The sequence below is a fragment of the Micrasema longulum genome, unplaced genomic scaffold (genome assembly GCF_059751315.1).
Source record: "Micrasema longulum isolate JH-2025_06_02 unplaced genomic scaffold, ASM5975131v1 h1tg001057l, whole genome shotgun sequence".
In the NCBI taxonomy this organism is placed as follows: Eukaryota; Metazoa; Arthropoda; class Insecta; order Trichoptera; family Brachycentridae; genus Micrasema; species Micrasema longulum.
In genome coordinates, this window is record NW_028278245.1 from 308,363 (window position 1) to 329,269 (window position 20,907).

The 20,907-nt window shown below is 35.2% G+C and overlaps 2 protein-coding genes across 3 annotated transcripts; one reads left to right on the forward strand and one right to left on the reverse strand.

Annotated features, from left to right (window-relative positions):
- Positions 1-498: 498 nt before the first annotated feature.
- On the forward strand, positions 499-4,317 carry LOC148277280 (uncharacterized). The gene is made up of 2 exons (XM_088233112.1): positions 499-783; positions 2,622-4,317. Exons 1-2 carry the CDS (start codon positions 619-621, stop codon positions 4,245-4,247), a joined length of 1,791 nt encoding a protein of 596 aa, XP_088089238.1. The 5' UTR covers positions 499-618; the 3' UTR covers positions 4,248-4,317.
- Positions 4,318-5,995: 1,678 nt separating this feature from the next.
- LOC148277281 (uncharacterized) lies at positions 5,996-19,481 on the reverse strand. Of its 2 annotated transcripts, XM_088233118.1 has the most exons (5): positions 19,394-19,481; positions 19,097-19,313; positions 15,826-16,027; positions 14,113-14,396; positions 5,996-11,285 (listed from the first exon to the last, which is right to left on the reverse strand). In XM_088233118.1, exons 1-5 carry the CDS (start codon positions 19,405-19,407, stop codon positions 11,115-11,117), a joined length of 888 nt encoding a protein of 295 aa, XP_088089244.1. In that variant the 5' UTR covers positions 19,408-19,481; the 3' UTR covers positions 5,996-11,114. The 2 variants fall into 2 exon arrangements, with proteins under 2 accessions (XP_088089244.1, XP_088089243.1); XM_088233117.1 differs by lacking the exon at positions 19,394-19,481 and having other exon boundaries at positions 19,097-19,379.
- Between the last annotated feature and the right edge of the window lie 1,426 nt (positions 19,482-20,907).

Consider the following 20,907-nt stretch of genomic DNA (forward strand, 5'->3'; position numbering starts at 1 on the left):
CAATGTTGCATCAGTGAACCCTTTTTCATTTTAAACACTAAGGATGTTACCCAAAAAAATCGAATGTTGATAATATTGTTAAATTATGAACTTATTTTATTTTGTTCCTTAAATTTACGATAGAAAATAATAATGGGAAAGGGATTCGACTTGTAATTTTCAAAATAAAATTACAGTACCTATAAGTACTTTTTCATTGTAAGTGAATTCAATTCACATTTATTATGTTTAAAGTCCGAATCGATTCATTCACTTTAATCGATGTTTTTAAGCAGGTCACTCACTATGAAGCTAAAACCGTCAAATGTTAAATGTGACCTATTAAATTGGCCCTACCATAATCACATATTATGTCAAAGCCCTTGGGGGGGAAAAAAAGCACTATTTAGGGAAAATAGTGGGGATTTTCCTCACATCACGGCATTGTTTGTTATGGTAGCACCAGCAATAGACAATAAATATAAAATAGACATGATAACAATTTATCTTATTGAAATTGATTGAAATGTCAGTTGTCAATGTCAAAACTGTAGATATTTTCCTTTCGCTAAACAATAAGAAAAATATCGAAAGTTATTTTCAGTATTATCATGTGGTTGTCAATTTGAAACAGCGACAATGGCCATGGATGTTGTAGCTCAAAGTTCCTCTTTTGTAAATAAAATATGCAGAACTTGTCTGTCAAGCGAGGAACCATTTTTCGAATTGTTTAATCACAATCCAACTATAATGGATGATAAAATAACGCTCTGTGACATGCTTTTGTCCGTCGCATATATAGAGGTAATTTAAGTAGCTGTATTTGTTCGATTTGTAATAATTTCTATATACTTCCGATAACGCCAATCGTATCTTGAATAACTTAATAAACAAGGACGTTTAGGATAGAATGCTGTGGATGAGCATGGGAGCTCCTACTCAGCCGGAGGTTGATAGAAGAGAACGATGTTGAGGGTTGAAGTGTTTTTATTATACATTGAATAATTAGAGAGTAACTACGTAAACGTTGTCCTCGAGTCACTCAGCACTGAACTGGACAACATGATGGAACTGATTGAGTACTGACTATAACTGACTGAGCTTGACTTATGTATCGTCCGGTGTTCACTTTACTTCCTAGTGGGAACTCGATTTCGTGTACTACTTCCTTGGCTGTCAGGAGTTTTAATATCCATATGCATAAGCGATTTGTCATCTGTATTATGGGTGTTAAATGGATTGAATAAGTCTGTAAATAAATAAATAAATACAGGATTGTGCGATTTTGTTTCTGCACTGTCCTTAATAAGTTCTTTAGTCAGCTCGCATTAAAAATTAATTTCCGGGTGACTCCTACAGATGTGCGATGCGATCCCACATCTGATTTACAACATAAAATATTGAACATGTTATCAATAAATCCTTAAATTTCCTTGGATTTATTAACAAAAACACAACTGACTTCAAAAATATCAATACCCTTAAAACTCTCTTCTGTTACTTAGTTTCCCCACACCTAGAGTATTCCTCTGTTATCTAGTCACCATATTATGATGTTCGCATCAAAAATATTAAATCAGTTCTACATCAATTTTTGAGAAAGGTACGATGGAGGTTGGGCTTATCCAGAGACCAATATACGTATAATGAGTTAAAAACTAGCTTAAATATATCTTCTCTTCAAGACAGTCAAAATAAATCCGACTTTCTAGTACTATTTAAAATTCTCAATACGCCTGAACTACTGAGCTCAATAAAATTAAATATCCCAACCAGAAACCTCAGATAAAACTTACTCTTTCATACCGATAACCATAGAACTAACTATGGTTTTCATTCCCCTATGCCCAGAATTCTTAGGTCTGCCAACAAAAACAAAAATACCAGTCTTGATTTCATTGATAACAAGTTGTCTTCTTTCAAACGATCACTGAATTGTATTCAAGTATAAACACCTCTCTCCCGCTTCCACTCCCACCAAGTCTACTATATACCATTGCGTCTTTCTACTTTCCTTTATAATAATTTTCTATGTATAAATATGTCCTTAAAAATGCCCATTGGGTGTACATATAAATGAAATGTTACATAGTCATGAATTAAAAATACGGGGTTGAATTTTAGCATCTCTGGGCCGCGATTGGCTATCTTCATCGTTATATGCTGAGACGGTAAAAACTAATATCGATATTTATCTACGAAAGTCTATATTTGTATGAAAATTCAAAGTATCTTTGTCGGTTACCGGTAATTGAGCATGTTTGGAAATAAAAATTGTAAACATCTTCCATTTTTCATACAGAAAACTTAATTTTATTTTGTAAATTAAATTGAAGATAAATTTTAGGTCCTCGGTTTAATTTCTGGCAGGGTGGACGTGAAATATTAGTTTTAAAAATTTATAAAAGGTTATACACTGCAGTATTTTATTGTCCCTGGACTGGCATCTGATCCGTGAGACTAATCATTTTGCCTTCCATGTAACAAAAATGACAAAATGCTGCAAGTGGATTACCAATGCAGTGCCCTGTGCGTCAACGGGCATGGATAGAAAAATGTTGGCATAACAGTCGAATTTCATTAAACTGGCATTAATATTTTTTATACTGTAATAAATTTGGGGTGATTTTTTTTCTTTTTAGGCGCAATCCGGAGACGGATTACCAGAAATGATTTGCCAAAACTGCATAGATAAGGTAAATGTTTCTTACAATTTCAAGATCCTCTCCGAAAGATCCGACGCAGTTCTCCGAGAAGCCGGACTGAGTGATAATTACATCAAGATCGAGGGCTTCCTCCAACAGGGCTTGTTGATATCCTCCAGTATACAAGAAGACAATGTTACAAATGCTGGATTCATTACACCAAAGTTTTCACTTGTTCCTAAAGCGCCTAGTAATTACACTACTAAGCTGTTACCATCGAGACCTCTCCTGCAAGTCGGGCCGGGGGGAGTCCGTGTCCTGCCTAAATCTGAAGTCGACAACTACAACTTAGGAATAGTAAACAACGATCAATCCAACATTTGTAACGACGTAAAAATAGAAGAGATAGATGATGGGGTGCTTTCCGATTCCGATTTTAATCCGGAGCCATATAAACAAAAAAAAAACCAAAACCTCAAAAGAGTTAAAGTCATCAATAAATCCCAACGCGAATCAGATCATAAAACCAGTAATTTTGGTGATTCAACCGATCAATTTGACTCGTTACAAGACGAACCCGAAACTTTCTCTTGCCTCATTTGTTCTCAGACATTCAAAGCGCGCTTCGAATTATGCGCCCATAAAAAAACTCACCCAGCTAACATGCGACACCAATGTCCGCACTGCAGTAAATCGTTCTCGGCTATTTACACACTGAAACATCACATAGCAACGCACTCGGAATACAAGGCACACCTCTGTCCCATATGTGGGAAGAGATTCCACCACGTCGGAGGGCTACAACAGCACATCAAGTACCACAAAGGCGTCAAGCCACATCCCTGCAGATTGTGTGACAAGCGTTACTACAGCATTTATCTTTTACGAGAGCACGTTCGATGCGCACACTCTAATAACCGATACAACTATTTGTGTACCATTTGCAACAAAAGATTCACGGCTAAATCTACTCTGACTTTACATATGAAAATCCACACGGGCGAGCGATCTCATAGGTGCGAAATCTGCGGAAAGGGATTCACACGGCTCATATACCTCAGAGAACACACTCGCAAACATCTCAGTCAGCCCCTGCTGCGAGTGTTTCGATGCCAATACGAGGATTGCACCCGCGAATTTGCAGCCAAGGCTTCGCTTCAGGTTCACATAAGACGTAAGCACACGCTAGAACGACCCTACTCCTGCGATTCTTGTAGCAAATCTTTTTCATCCAGGCAGAACTTGAACGAGCATCGTCGCACCCACACTGGAGAAAAACCAGAAGTTTGCGCGACGTGCGGCAATAGGTTTGTAAATAAGCAATCGTTGAAGAAACACATAAGACTGCATACAGGAGAGCGACCGTATATCTGTACGCACTGTGAACACTCCTTCATCTCTGCGTCTAGTCTGCGGGAACACACGGTGACTAAACATACAGAGAAAGGATTACAATGCCCAGTTTGTGGCAAGAAATTCCATCTAAACAGAATTCTTAATGCGCATTTAAAAACAGTCCACAGTGTGAAAAATAAAGATAAAAAATCTAATAAAAGTGATAAACTTAGTACTTTCATCGATAAGCAAATTGTTCCTGAACCAGACTTTGAAATAACTTTGTAACTATACCAATAGTTTGTCATTATCTTTAAATTCATAGTTTTGGTTATCCAAATAAACTAATTAACAAAAATAAGCTATTTTTATAATTTTGTCATGTTGCGCAGGTTTGATTAAACAATTTGTACCGTGTCACGGTCGGTTACATAAAAGTGTACATTTTTAAGGATTTTTATTTTTTGTTACTCATCACTACATAAGGAAAAAATTGTGTAAATGTCAACTCCCCGGCCAACTTAGAGGGTGGAAAAAACTTTCCTTTATTTAAGCGTTGGCTCAAGGGATTAGATTTGGTGGGATTACTTGCAGAAAAAATATAAAAATTGCGGAATTAATTGGTGTAAAATAAGGTAGGTTGGTAAACAACTCAAATGTTTCAATTTCCTCCAATAGAGCTCGCCAGGCCCGACCGCATAGCGCAAATTCCAGGTAGATACCTTAAAAGCGGAATCTAATACGGTCGTTCAAAGCTGAGGTATTGGAGTCAGGAGAACTTTTACAGGCAGCTTTAAAAAATGTATGAAAAATTAAACGTCACAAATATGTGCATTTTTTATGCCGAATTGTTATTGAAAAAGATGGTTGCTGGTAAAGACCACAGTTTGATAGGACTCTGGGGGCGCCGGCCTCAGCCCTCTCCGTGTCGAATCGGCTGCATTTGAATTTTTGCGAGTTCATCCGCGGCCGGCCCGAACTTTGCGAGACCACGGTGGACACTCCCATGGCCCAATTTCGTCGCAGAAAACACCAACCATCATGGATTCAAATTCTTTACCTGATTCTACACGAAAAATATAAAAAAGTTAAAAAATAATTTTCAATACAAATTACGTTTTGCCGATTCAAGACGGCGGGAAAATTCTAATTTTAAAGGTGAAAACTGAAAGTTGCTTCTAAAAATCTGAAACAAATAACCTGTACAACTCGGAATGGTCCTCTCCGTAAGGTCAATTCTATGTTCTGATAAAAACAGCCAGGCCGCTTTGACGCAAAAAACTGTGATAATCACCTTTTAAAAATAGTGTTGATCTCAAAAATGGCATTTCTCAATTTGTAGAAAACACCCACAGCTCTAGAAAAATCTTACGGTACTTTAAAACTACTACTAAAACTGGTCAAATACGTAATTAAATACTTGTTTGAAATATAAAAAAAATGAAGATATTAATTGTTTATCATTTTTCAAAGTCAAAAACATTCCAACTGTCTTGTAGATTTGATAATCTACTCTTTTTACAAAAGCGCTATTATCTCAGTTTCGGTTTTCTATGACTGGCTGCTTTCTGCATAATTTCGTTCACTTGATGATGGACATGTCAAAAGTCGGATTAATCGGCGGATGTGCATAAAAAGAGGTATAAATGTAGAGGATGCGAGCTTTGCATGCAAAGATAGAGTGATATGGCAAGTTTTTGACCAATTTTGGTTTTTTTTTTGGGGGCTGGAAGATAGTCCGTCAAAGTACTTATTCTTGTATTTGAAGATTTAAAATAAATAAATAAAATTCCACATGGCACTTCTGGAATAATAATAATATAGATATTGGCCATAACAGAATTGTTTTGATCAAAATTACTTGAAAGTTATATAATTTTTGTATGGATGAAAATGATTTCTAATCCGAATTCTTAGTTTATTTCTCGATACAAATAATTATATTTTATCAAGTGTTAATATTAATTTAATGGTAATTCCAACTTTCTTCAAATCAATTCTGCTATGGAAATTAGTCATTTGATTAATTAAATATGTAAGGCACAATAATTTTATTGATAAAAATATACACAGTTATACGAGTTAAACACAATTTATACAAAACATTAAATTTTATTTTATACTATTCTATATACGTACATTTGTAATTAGTGCTTAGCTTTATACATTATCTTCTCAGAATGTATATTCGTAAATACTCGACGCGTTATCTGTTTGGGATGTTTCGGAATCACCCGGGCGCTCGTTATCAACGAACACTGTTCAATTTCGTAACGCCACAAAAATCACCTCTGAGTAGCGCCTGCTAACGTCCCTTAGCATAAACATTCTCGTTTTCGTTTTAATATCTCGGCTACGCCATAAATGTCTTATAAAAGAATTTGGTTTGTTGGACCCGTCAGAAGCGGACGCTTACGAAGACACTTCGGGTGGATTCTAGAACATCTAAAATGCATAATGCGTTGGGTATTTACGAATATACTCCCAGGACAACTGTTATCATTTTTAATTTACGTCATATAAATTCTCTAAGTGGTAAAAGATCTATTAGAGAAAACCTAGATTTTTCAAATTTCTCACAAATAATATGAATTACGTAACACTTAATAATAAGGCTTGAGTAATGCAAATCGTCGACATAATTGTGAATACCAAAAATCGAATGTTATAATTCTTAAATTATCAATACTAATACTGCTTTAAAGAATACAAACAATAAAATATATATTGGTGCTTCACTGTGAGTGCATAACACTGAAAACATAAAACATAACAAATTTATTGTAACCTCAGAGTAATAATGCGCGCACTTTCGCGTAAAAAGACGCCATTTTGCTGTTCAGCATAGAATAAAAGTTAGACAATGGATGTGTAACGGACGCGTTCGTCACTGTGCTTGGCTTTGCTCATAAATAACTTCAAACAAATCCAACTTACATGGGATGACCCAAAATATATCAATGTTAATATTTGCTATGACTTTGTGTTTTCTGTTTTTATTATTATATTTTTGTAAACTTTACCGTTAAAAAGTTTAATTGTAACGCAAAATAAATAACAGTATTTTGAGTTTGTCCAAATTTTTGTAGACAAGGACTGGATTCAACTCCCTGGGGAGCTGTTTATATTAATATAGGCAGAATGGTGAATGTTACACAGTGTGTAAAGTGGCCACTTAAACCAGCCATTGACAGGTCATAAGCCCTGTAGATGCCTGGACTTCTATATTACCTTCTCTTAAATGTTCTTCATCTCTGTTGTAATATGTTAATATAAACAGCTCCCCAGGGAGTTGAATCCAGTCCTTGTCTACAAAAATTTGGACAAACTCAAAATATTGTTCATTTTTGAGTGTTGAAAGTTTAGTTCCCATAAGCCTCAACGTATTGTATTTTGCAAATAAACACAATTATATAGGCGAGATGCTTTGTTTCCATTGAAATAATGTCAGTTGATTTTCATTTCAATCGAGGATGTTCAAATCAAAGGGATACAGTAAAATATAAACCATTTAACAAAATATAAAATAAAATTATACGACAGAAGATATAGTTATATTATATTTCATTACATTCAAATAAGCCCAGTTGTTCGATCATAATAGTAGAATGTACTTAAAAATCGAAGTCATGGTAACAATTTTAAAACGAGAATCTTTTTGTATAAAAAAGGAATAGTTTTTAAAAACGTTAATTGCAGTAAAACCTCGTTTTTACGTTCCTCAATTTTAAATTTTCTCATTTTTTACACCGAAATGTTCAGGACCCATTTTTCTATATACATTCTGATACAAATATTCTCCCTAATTAACGTTTTTTACATTTTTCATCACCTCGGTTTTACATTTAAAATTTTTCGGAATTCATTTGATGTGTCAAAAAAGCCAAAATTATGTCATAATAATGGTGCCGCAGTCCGCGCGCCACCGCGGAATTTAGGTTAAGGTAACCTTAACCTAAATTCAAAGCAGGTAGTGTAATTGACCTTTTCTTGCATGTCTTCCGTAGGGTTAGTTATAGTTTTTATTTGAACAAAAACGTCATATTTACTTGTACAAATCATGATACGCAATTGACAAACGTTTAGAAACAATAAAGTTTTAATATCAATAAATTGCGATGTTCAAAACATAACAATAGAAATGTTTAAATTTATTTAAAATGAAACACTTTTTGTAATTTTTACCAGATAAGAGTTTAATGTATTATAACACAACTAGTTTCAGGGTATTCTTAATTACTAAACCAGTTTAGTTTATATTTACACCTGATGATGGGTAATTCAGAATACCTGAAACTAGTTGTGTTATAAAATATTAAACTCTTACGTGGCAAAACTTACAAAGTGTTTCATTTTAAATAAATTCAAAATGTTTTTCTACAAAGTAAATGGTGAAACAGTAAATGATAGAAATATTTAAAGTTATAAAATAGATGGTTTAAAACGTTGTCATAAAAGTGTGAAACAATTTTGCAGCGATCAATATGACAGTTGTTTTTAGTGATGCCATAGAAAAAAAAGTGATACCGTGTAAATAAAATTTCCCAACAATTAGGGGAAAAAATATTGTACCTTATTTTATGCAATTAAATTTTTTAATTTTTTATTTACACATAAAATAATTTTAACATGCTGTTTTTAAATCAAATAAAAAAACAGATTAGAAAAAATATAAAAATATTTTTAGTGAAATCATTGAAAATAGTCAAAAAATATTTATAATCGATAATTATCACCGCTTTTACAACTTTTCTGGAAGTAAATGGTACACAATAGTGTAGCAAATTAATTTTATTTATTTATGTAATTCCTATTTTTTACATACATTTTTCATTCCCTCACTTTACCGTTTTGGTCAGTTTTACACCTTTTTTTCTTGCTCCCTTGAAAAATGTAAAAAGGGAGTTTTACTGTATTATATTTGATTTTTAACTACTAGTAATTCACTCACTTTTTTTTTTAAATCTTTCATCAACTCTCCAGCAAAATTCACTTTTAAGCCTTTTTACGTCCATATTAATACTATATCCCTTGCACAATAAGTTATTCTGGGTAACATCGGTAAATAGTACGAGCGACACACAGCACAATAACCCAGAAAACGTATTGTGCATCTGAACGGGCGAGAAAATCTAAAAAAAATATTCGCTATATCCCTTGATTTAAACATCCACCTTTTAAAGTTTCTATACAAATTTTGATAATATTATACCAATATACATTTCCCATTTACGAGGAATTTGATTATCAATTTAAAAGTAAAACTAATTTGATTGATAACGTAAAATACTATTTTATAAACTAGAGTACTTTTAAAAAAATAACATAATATATAATTTATTTACATACGCGTGGTTAAAAATAATTAAAACATAATTCTCCATGGGATCACATACATTTCTACCAATGACGGTACTGTACACAGTCTATTTAACATATTTTTTATGTGATGAAGGAAGAATTGGTTTTAAAAATCACAACTGTTTCGTATTGATAGAGTCGTTTAGAGTCAAAGGAAATCTGTACTTGTATTTTTGAGTTATAAGTTTTACAACAAAGTGTCAAAATTTTCATCGATACAAATATTGAACAATCCAAATACTTTAGATTTCAATAACAAGGGATTACGTACAATATAAATTAGTTTTTTAAAAATCTTATTGTGTTTTTAGGCAATTAATTTGTGTGGTAATACAAAATAAGCTGATGTGGGAGGACAACCTAAAGAAAGATGCAGCATAGCTTCTACAAGATGCGAATCGGAAGACGGTAGCTGAGGTTAGGCAGAGTTGCAGGCAAAAGTTTAAGGAGGCCGAGGCTCGATTTGGGCTGTAGCTCCATTGAAGAAGAAGGTAAAATTACCTACGGCAGGTGCACAGATGTCGAGATCCGTGCAGCACGCGAGGCTGAGACAAAATCAAGAAAAAAGTGCTGGGTCAGTCTGGACATGCAGAGCGAATGAAAGGCTAAAAGGATTTACGATGCAAATGTTGAATCACTCTTTTAAATTTTGAGAGTTAAGCGTGTATAAGAGTTAATGGGGGATTCACATCATGGATTGTGATCTCAAAGGGCGTAAAATACGGATGTGTAATGTTACCACGGTTGTTTAATCTATACGTGGACAACTGTATGAAAGAGATAGAATGCATGGGCCTTGGAGTCAAAATTGATAGTTTGAAATTTAAAAATGGACAATGCAGTTCTTTTAGCAAGCGGCAAGGAAGATTTGTAACAAATAGTCTCAAGAACGTATGGTGTATGCCCTGGGAGCAAATTGGTGATGAAAAGTAAGTCAAAAGTTATGGTATTTGAAAGGGGAAGTGAGGTAACTGACTGCATAATAACTAACAAAGAGTGTCTCGAACAAGTAGAAGAATTTGTGTTTCTGGGAAGCGGAAGTCACCCTCGTGGTGTAATGGTCAGCGCATTTGCGTACCATGCAATAGGACTCGGGTTCGATTCCCGACAGGATCAAGATGATATGTTTGAAGAAGGGTGTTTTCACACTAGAATATTTCATAGTCCCTGGACTGGTACTTGAAGCGTAAGACTGATGATCTTACCTTTATGCAACAAAAATGATCAAGATACGCTGCGATTGGTGTACCAATGCAGTGCCCTACGCACCATTATGTGCGGATAGGGAATGATGATGGTGATGTTTTCAAGAGATAATAAGAGCAGAAAACGATGTTGAACGCCGGGTTAGACATGTGCGGCAGTCCATCCTCTCTGTCTAGCCTTACGGGAAATGGGGTGATGGTAGTAGTAATGTTGATGGATGCAGAAAATGAGGCAGACTGATTAAAACATGGCATGACCAAATCAAACAATTATTCAAAGATGGACATGTTGAATATTAGAATAATCAGCATGATGTGATGAGATTTGATTTGTTATTTTCATATTTTATTTTGAAAAATAAAAATATTTTTATGATTACTGATTAGGTAATGTAGGCAAGAGCTCAAATGCCTAATGAGGCAGGAGCTCAAATGCCTAATGATGGTGATGATGAGAAGCTCCTTAAATGTTAATAAATAAATAAAATAAAAAAGTACAGATCGGTAGAATTGATTCCATACGACTTTATCTTGTGAGATTCTGATTAAGTGATGTAGACTAAATCCAAAGGATTCAGCGTGAGTTGGTTCACAATCTGTTGATGTGCTGCCCGGTCTCCCGCGCCAGGAGGGCGGCGTGGAGCTCCGCCTCCCGGGCCAGCCTGGCCTCGTGCAGCTCCATCTCCCGCGCCATCCTCACGGCGTGCAGCTCCGCCTCCCGAGCCTGCTGGGCCTCCAGCTGTCTGGACTCGAGAGCCACCTTGAAATTGAAGACGTACGTTTATTGTAAATTTAACATTAAAAAAAAATACAGTAGAAGGAAATAATAATTTTAATAACAAATAAAAGTTGAAATTAACTTTGCTGGACATGTTGAAGTTTTTGGTGTGATTCCAAATTGGAATCGAGGCCACGAGGGTGACTTCCGCTTCCCAGAAACACAAATTCTTCTACTTGTTCGAGACACTCTTTGTTAGTTATTATGCAGTCAGTTACCTCACTTCCCCTTTCAAATACCATAACTTTTGACTTACTTTTCATCACCAATTTGCTCCCAGGGCATACACCATACGTTCTTGAGACTATTTGTTACAAATCTTCCTTGCCGCTTGCTAAAAGAACTGCATTGTCCATTTTTAAATTTCAAACTATCAATTTTGACTCCAAGGCCCATGCATTCTATCTCTTTCATACAGTTGTCCACGTATAGATTAAACAACCGTGGTAACATTACACATCCGTATTTTACGCCCTTTGAGATCACAATCCATGATGTGAATCCCCCATTAACTCTTATACACGCTTAACTCTCAAAATTTAAAAGAGTGATTCAACATTTGCATCGTAAATCCTTTTAGCCTTTCATTCGCTCTGCATGTCCAGACTGTTGAAGTTTTTGGTGTGATTCCAATTTGGAACCCACCTACCATGGAATCAGTTCTCCACAATACTGCAGAGTGTGTATCAATTGGTAGAATTCCATATTTAATTTGGTAATGTATCCAAAATAAAACAAGCTTATTGGATTATAATTCTACTTTATTTTTTATAAAATATAGAAAGGGTATATTGTGACGCGTTTCGTCTTTTCGACAATAACCCAGCCAATATACTTATAAATGAACAGTTAAACCTAGTTAATTCACCTTTACTTAATATTTTCAAAAAATAAATAAAAACTAAATTATTTATAATTGTAATCTTGTAATTGTAAATTTGTTATTCCATATTATGTACGAGTATAATAAACTTTTTATTATTGGGTTGTGGTCCTGTGGCTAGTGTCTCGGACTCACGGACCAAAGGTCTGTGGTTCGAATCCCACTTTACCCCAACTTGATTCCATTTTCTAATAGTGAGTTATTTACAACTCGTTGAAAATGGCCCTCAAAATTAAATATTTGGGTAAATCATAAGAACGCAAATATTTCTTTTTTAAAAAAATAAAAAATAAAAAAAATTATAAAATCTGAATGTATTTTTACCTTAGTTGACATTAAACATGAATGAAACCTGTGTAAAACACCAATGTAGAGTTTCAACAATAATTTTCAAAATAAACCTGTTTAAATGAAATCAATATTTTTATAATTATTATATTAATTTTCATAGTCATACCATTACAAATATTTTTTAATAAACAACAACAACAAACCATCACGCCGTTTCCCCGTAAGGGTAGGCAGAGAGGATAGAACGCCACAACACTCTATCTTTGCATACAGATCTCGCTTCCTCTACATTCATACATCTTCTCATGCCCGCGCGCCGATTATTCCGACTTTTGACATGTCCATCTTTAAGTATTTGTTGGATTTGGTCATGCCATGTCTTTCTCGGTCTTCCTCTATTTCTGCATCCATCAACATTCGCATTGTAAATATTCTTAGCCGTTCTCTCGCTGTCCATTCGTTCTACATGTCCATGGAAGGTTTTTCCCCAATGTTCCGGACGCGTAAAATCGAATAAATTAAAATAATACAATAATTAGAAAGGATCCCCGGTAAATGTATAGAACTGATGGCTGGGCTCTCAATAAAGATAAAATGGTCACTTTCGAGCCTGGCCTCAGTATTACCGGGGAAAAATAGCTAGGTTAAAATGAATAAAATGTATAAAAATATATTATGTAAATGTCATGTTGCGCGCGTCGCGGCTGCCGACGAAATGGCCCGTACGGGCATTGAGCGCCCGTATTTACGCCACCTGCGGCCGGCGGCATGTAGCGAGTGGCGGGGAAAGATTACCCCCACCACTCCGAGGCAGCCGGCGCGGGTGGGATGGCCGACTCACGGAGCCCGACGCGCACCGCTTTATAAGGCGGTCAATTGGAGATATTAAATCAGTTGAGTTCCTAACTCTGAACAGTTCACACGTGTTTTATTCCGTTCTCCGTCCTGTTCGCCTTCCTGCACTTCGCTCTTCGCTCCGCTCTGCCTGCTGACTGCCTTCGCCTCTCTGCACCACTTGGACCGGGTGGAAAGTCCTTTTCAGGGCTATTGAGGTTGACTTGCGGTCGGCGCAGCTGTGCTCCTACCTTCCGACTTTGTCTTTGGCTCTGTCTGGGAGGGCGGCTTCCCACTTACGCCGGGAAGCTTGACTGCGGCAGACGCGGGTGACGAACCGGCGAAACTTTCATCGTGGTAACGCGTACGTTACACCCAATATAACCAAAATATTCCTCTAATATACTCAGTATACCCTAATTGAATTTTAATTACTCTACTTATTTTGGCTCGTATAGAAATCCACAAACATAAAATGGCAATTATTTTTAGTATATAATATACTCTAATATACCTCTAATATACTCAGTATACCCTAATTGAATTTTAATTACTCTACTTATTTTGGCTCGTATAGAAATCCACAAACATAAAATAGCAATTATTTTTAGTATATAAGGAAACTTTGTAAATATTTAAGTTAGTTTGTTTGAAAATGTCCTCACAAGACGAAACGCGTCACAATATACCCTTTGTATATTTTATAAAAAATGAAGTAGAATTATAATCCAATAAACTTGTTTTATTTTGGATACATTACCAAATCATATCACATAAAAACAGGTAGATAATAAATCAAACCTTGTTTAGCTGCGCCTCCGAGAGTTTGGCTTCGATGGCCAGCTTGTTGAGTTGAGCCTCGTTCAGCCTGGTTTCGTGCTCCAGCTGCGCCTGGTGCTTCTCCGCCTTCTGCGCCATCTCCTGCTTGTGGATTTCCTCCAAATGCGACATGGAGAGCATGTTTTCCCTTTTGACGAGCGCTTCTCTGTTGTGGAGTAATCTGGTTTTCATTTCAGACATGGCTAATAGTTTTTTTCTCATTTGTGTCGGCGGGGAGAATTCTCTTTTCCTTTTCGGTGGCGGCACTGAATCGGAAACATATTGAAATTAATTAAACAATGAGAAATTTGCACTACTGTAGTCCTTAAAATTTAGCTTATTTATCATGACAGCTGCCAAACTAATGTCAATAGTGAAATTACTGATTATGTACCGATCAAATCGATTTTATCACAGATAGTGTTTTTTTGGGTTATTATGCCGTGTTTGTGGGCTTTGTATTGCCGACGTTTCGGAGCACATTGCAGTGTCCATCTTCAGGGCTGAATGTATGAGTGTAGTTTTTAGTGTGTTTAATTGTGAGGAATTTGTACCGTGTCGCAGTCAGGCAATGTATGTGGTTAAGTGTGTGGAGTTTGTACCGTGGGCTTTGGAAGCACCGGGTACCATGAGGTTCGTAGTCGTAACCCATCATCCCTGTTTATGTTATTAGGATGCTTGTATATTTCTATGGCTTCCTTTATTAAACGGGCTTGATGATTTTTGGGCTTTCCAAGGACATTTGGCTCAAATGAGAAATTATGCCCTGTTTCTATGTAGTGCTCTGCAAGAGCTGATTTATCCGGGTAGCCCAACTTGCATGCACTCTTTATGCTCTTTTATTCTTGTCATTATGTTTCTGGCAGTCTGCCCTATGTAGACTGTTTCACAGCTTTACTACACTCTAAACTACACTCATACATTCAGCCCTGAAGATGGACACTGCAATGTGCTCCGAAACGTCGGCAATACAAAGCCCACAAACACAGCATAATAACCCAGAAAAACACTATCTGTATTCTGAAGGTTGTGAAAACCTACGAACCTCGATTTTATCAGTTTTTTCATGCAAACATAAAACTCGGTTTCCGAAAATTGATATAAAAACGCAAAAACAAGCCTATTATGTTTTTCCTACTATAGTGTTTAAGACAATTATTCACCAAAAAATAAGACATTTATACTTTTTTCATGAACAACATCAAATGAATTATTTTTTTATTCGATCAATTTACATTGATCAATTTGTCCCATCTCTAACGTTTTTGCAAAATTATGTAACCTTGTAAGAACGTCGTTAATAATTAGGTTTATTTTGTTTTTTTTAGTTTTAAAGCTGATTTTATATATTTATGTTGATTTATATGTCAAATATTGTATTAAAAAAATAAATTAACATGCCAGATACGAATGATTTTTTGTGTGTCAATATAAATCACTCCTTAGACGTCACTACAACGTTATGTTGTCACTTTTGCTGACAACTGTCATTCTAATCAAGCTATATTTCAAGGACTATAGGTCAGCGCGTTTGCCTACCAGGAAAGAGGTCTCGGGTTTGATTCCCGACATGGTTGACATGAAATGTTTATTAAAAAGGTGTTTTTACACTAGAATATTTAACAAAAAAAAAAACAATCAAAATTTACGTTAACACTCAATACAATAATTACAAATAAATTAATAAATACTTACAATATGCCATAGTGTTCATAATGTGAGTGGTGTCGGCTTGGAAGTCATTCTGCATCGTGTTTGCGTTCATATTTCCGTTCCCCCCTCCGTCTCCCGGGTTGGTCATGAGGCCGCGGAACCACTCCGCGTCGCTGGTCAAGGGTTGCTGGTTCATATTGTTGCTGGTCATTCCATTGTCACAGCTGTACCCTTTACTGAGCTCCTAAAATACACACAGCTTAGCCTTACTTTTATGTAAAACATTCATTATTATTATGTATAACTTATATAGCGCCAATTTCGTAATAAAATACCTCAAGGGCGCTTTACATAGTGATTCTATTGTTAAATTAACCGATAAACATTTTAAAACAATTTATTTTGTTGTCACATGCTACGGATTTATTCAAATGATTTAGAGAACAAGTGGGTTTTAAGTTTTTTAGGTGTTTGTTAGTAAACTTAAACTTTGTCAAAAAATTATCAGGAGTATAGTAGTATATAAGCTTTTACAAGGCTTATTTATTTATCAAACTTTTTGTACATAATGTTAATTGTACATTAGCGGGCTCTTTGCCAAATGGCAATTTCTTCCAACCAACCAATAAAATAAAACTTTTATTTTTATAATTCAAGTTACAAAACATATTCAATAGAAAATAAAAAATCTAAATAAAAATAAATGTACTTGTGTTTCGTATACACAAACAAACAAACCATCACGCCGTTTCTCCGTAGGGGTAGGCAGAGAGGATAGAACGCCATAACACTCTATCTTGGCATACAGACCTCGTTTCCTCTACATTCATACATCTTCTCATGCACGCACGCCGATTATTCCTACTTTTGACATGTCCATCTTCAAGTATTTGATGGACTTGATCGTGCCATGTCTTTCTCGGTCTTCCTCGTTTGCTGCATCCATCAACATTTGCATCGTAGATCCTTTTAGCCGTTCCTTCGCTGTCCATTCGCTCTACATGTCCAAACCAACGCAGCACCCCTTTCTTGATTCTGTCGATAATGCACGTCTCAGCCTTACACACTTCACGGATCTCGACATCTGTGCACCTATCATAGATCGTTTTACCACACATTCGCCTAAGGGATCGTATTTCGACAGCGTTCAACCTACTTTCATCAGCATTTTTCCAATTCCATACTTCGCTCCCATACATTAGAGTTGGCACTAGAACTCTGTTGTGAACTGCTAGTTTAGCCTCCTGCGATAAACATTTGTTTGCCAAAGTAGATTTCAGTGCACCGTTCACCCTGTTCCCGGCACTCACCCTCCTTTCAATATCTTTCTCAGTCTTTCCATCCCTAGTAAACATACTTCCCAAGTACAGAAATTCTTCTACCTGATTCAGAATATCTCAGTTCACACTGATCTCACATTTAGTTATATTTTCATCCCTTTCAAAAACCATAACTTTCGATTTATCAACATTCATAAGCAAATCCCTTTTCTTGCATACATCGCAGACTTTTGTTGCCAAGAATTGAAGGTCTTCTTTGCTGCTAGCAAGAAGCGCAGCATCATCCGCATACAGAAGACAGTTAACAGTTATACCACTCATTTTTGCTCCCATTCTTAAATCTTTCAGTTCTTTCATACAGTTATCGATGTATATATATCGATAGCTGTATGAAAGATAAATTATCTTAAATCAATACCATTACTCACAAAAATCTTCTGATTGTTAGTAGTCATGTTTACAATTCAAGGATTAGGTTTTAACTTATCTGTCATCACCCACTTGTAATGTTCATTATGCATTGACCATAGAACATAAATAAAAAAACATTGTGAAAACCCCCGAAACAAGGATGTCATTCATAAACTACAAAAGAAGATGTAAATTGTAACGAGGTGCCGAGCCTGCGGTTACTAAGTTCACAAATCTTGGATTTTTTACACGCAATTTCAACCATAAGTGTGATACTTTGTCAATGCTGTCGGCGAAAACACCAATTAGGTAATTAGACACTTGCATAGTATCATAAACTAAACCGATACCAAAGCCCAGCGGCATCGATAATAAGTTAGTCCCCCGTTTGGATTTTATTACTTAGGTTCTTATTTCGAAAATTACGTTTTTAAACAATTGAAGAGTTTTTGCTCAACTGTTGACAATATTTTTGTTCAATATGTCCAAGCTTAGATCAGCTACGTGTACGGCGAGAGGAAAAGTTATTATACCTCTACGCAAACAGCGCACTAAATTTAGTGAACGCGCATTTGCGGTCGCAGGCCCTATGGCATGGAATGCTCTCCCAGCAGAGGTGCGAGGCTGTGAAAGTGAAGTGATGTTTCGGAAAAAACTTAAAACCTACTTGTTCTCTAAATCATTTGAATAAATCCGTAGCATGTGACAACAAAATAAATTGTTTTAATTAAATTACAAATTTAAAAACTTCAATTAAATTAATTTAACAATAGAATCACTATGTAAAGCGCCCTTGAGGTATTTTATTACGAAAATGGCGCTATATAAGTTATCCATAATAATAATAATAAAGAAGAAGCTCGTTATAAAAGTGAATAAATGTATGGAGAAAACCGCAAACTAAAATGTCAACTAATGTTTCCTCATTATATCAGAGATCTCGCTATTTCTGTGATTGTTATAACCAAGTTGGACTGTATTAGTATAGAACTACTTATACTTTAAGTCATAAAATATCTCCATCTTAGAACAGGCTGAGCCATGTTAGACGGAGACTATCCTAACTGGAGGACGCACCGTATTTATTTTTCAATCCATTAGTTTAAAATATATTTCCTGGCATTAAATATGTATACTTATTTATGTAATCAATTTATAAAATAGATAACTAAACTTGTGTTAGTCAAATCAGTTAATCAGTAAGAAAGTTTAAATACCTTCTCTGCACGATTCGCTAATAGTGACATGTACTTCTTTACCTAAATGCCTCATAAATTACATGATTTGATACGATTTTTTGTTGTGTTTTGAAAACATTTGTGTACACAATTGGGCAACGGTTGTAAGATTTGTCTATAGGAGCTTAAACCATTTTAATTATATTAAAATATATAATCAACCAAGACATTTTGCTGTAAGATTGCGCAGTTTGCTGTGGAGGGGTTTATAATACAAAACAAGAAAATTACTATTTATGTTATGATGTTCTAGAAACTCCGAATGGAAAGATTTATTTAACTGTACAATGTCGTTAGACGGCCATTAGGAAGAGGTAATGATACTTATTATCGCGATAGCAGCGTTTTTCATAAGCCGGTATCACTGACTGCTGTTTGTCTTACCTTTCTAGCGAGTTTTTTCATGTTATCAAATTTGTGTTTTAACTGTTTTACGGATCTGTAGCTGGAAGTACAAGCGTTAAACTCTTCAGCTATAGCGTTCCACGTTTCATCTTTCAGTCGATTTGAGACTGCGGTGGATTTTTTATTGAAAAGAACATATTTATTGAGCGCGACCAACTCCCTCAACTTCTGCGTTTCTTCCCTCGTAAAATTCATCCTGAATAAAACAAACACAAGAAAATCATGTAAAACCATCACAACTTATTAAACACATCGTTCATCGCCGTATTATCTTACTTTGGGCTCTCCATTTCGATAAATTAATTTAACATGACTCGAGCGAGCACGAAAACAGCGTCATGGAGTCGAAATTTGACATATCAACATTATTATTACTATTACCAGTTGCCAGATATGAAATTTACGCAAACCCGAGATAAATAAGTAAGTACCACATGTAATTTTTTTTTGTGATTCTATACAAAATAAACAGGTACAATGGTAATAAAAAATACAAAATGAAAAATTTGAAGAATTCTCCTTATGGAATATTGCAAATTTATGTCGTAATAAGCGAAGTCATTTCGCAAAAATAATTGAAGATTTTTCTTAAATTTCTCTTGTCTTAGAAATAGTCAAATAAACCATATTTTTTACATTAAAAAAATGTAAAAGCCATATGGGTGTAAATAAACTAGAAGAAACCTATAAAAATACCACCACCCTCAATGAATTATTTACACTTAAAAATATAAGTGCTCAAAATACAAAAAGAAGTATAAATATTGAAAAATATTTTCAGGCGTTGTCTAAAATATTAAATAATTCAGTCAGATGAGTCTAACCTAAACTATTAAAAAAAATTGGTTCAGATTGAAGAGAGGAAATGTAGATTTTTAAATATAGGTAGAACATGGGTAGAACGGTGATTGTTAAGAGTGGCAATTAAATTATAAGTGGCCATTTAAATTATGTCAAATGTTGTTTCTTTCTCCTGAATTAAATTTAGACTTTTCTTGAGACATACTATAATACTTACATTTTTATTTTTCTTTTATAACAAAAAAATACGATTTTTGCCATATTATGATTTATCATGGATTTACCAAAATATTGAAATTTTGAGGGCCATTAGTAAATAACTCACTACTAGAAAATTGAGTTGTTGAAGATTGGGGTTCAAACCACGGATCTCTGATTTGCGAGTCTGCGATACTAGCCACGGGATCACAACCTGGTTCACAACACAGTCACAGCAAAATTTAGGATGTAAATTATAAAATATAACACTAAATAGGAATTGCAATGTATTTTATTATACAGTATTGTTCATATTCTTTATTAAATAATAAGTAGGCCCTACACAAAATAAAAGATAAAATGAATTCGTATCTTCATCATTGTCATTCCATGTCCGCTCCCTAGTTGGGGCATATGGTGTCCACAAAGAGCCTGCAGGCATCTCTTTCAGCTGCCAGCTCATTTCATCCTCCCAAGCCAGGTTTGTGCTCCGTAGTTTTGACCCGAACTGCCGACTAACAGTAAGCAGTGGACGTCCAGGACATGGAGAACCTGATGCCTTGAAAAGTAGGCAAGCACGATTAAAGCTTTTAAGAGCCATTCATAGTATATGGCCCAGCCAACTTTATCGCCTCTGCTTGATAACAAGTGTCAAGGTTATAAGTCTGTTTTCTTGTTTCTTTATTCCTCACAAAGTCAAACCACCGCACACCCAAGATTTTTCTGAGAAAATTGTTCTCCAAATTCAGCATTTTGCCGTTTTAAATTAATACAGAAAAGGATTGATTATT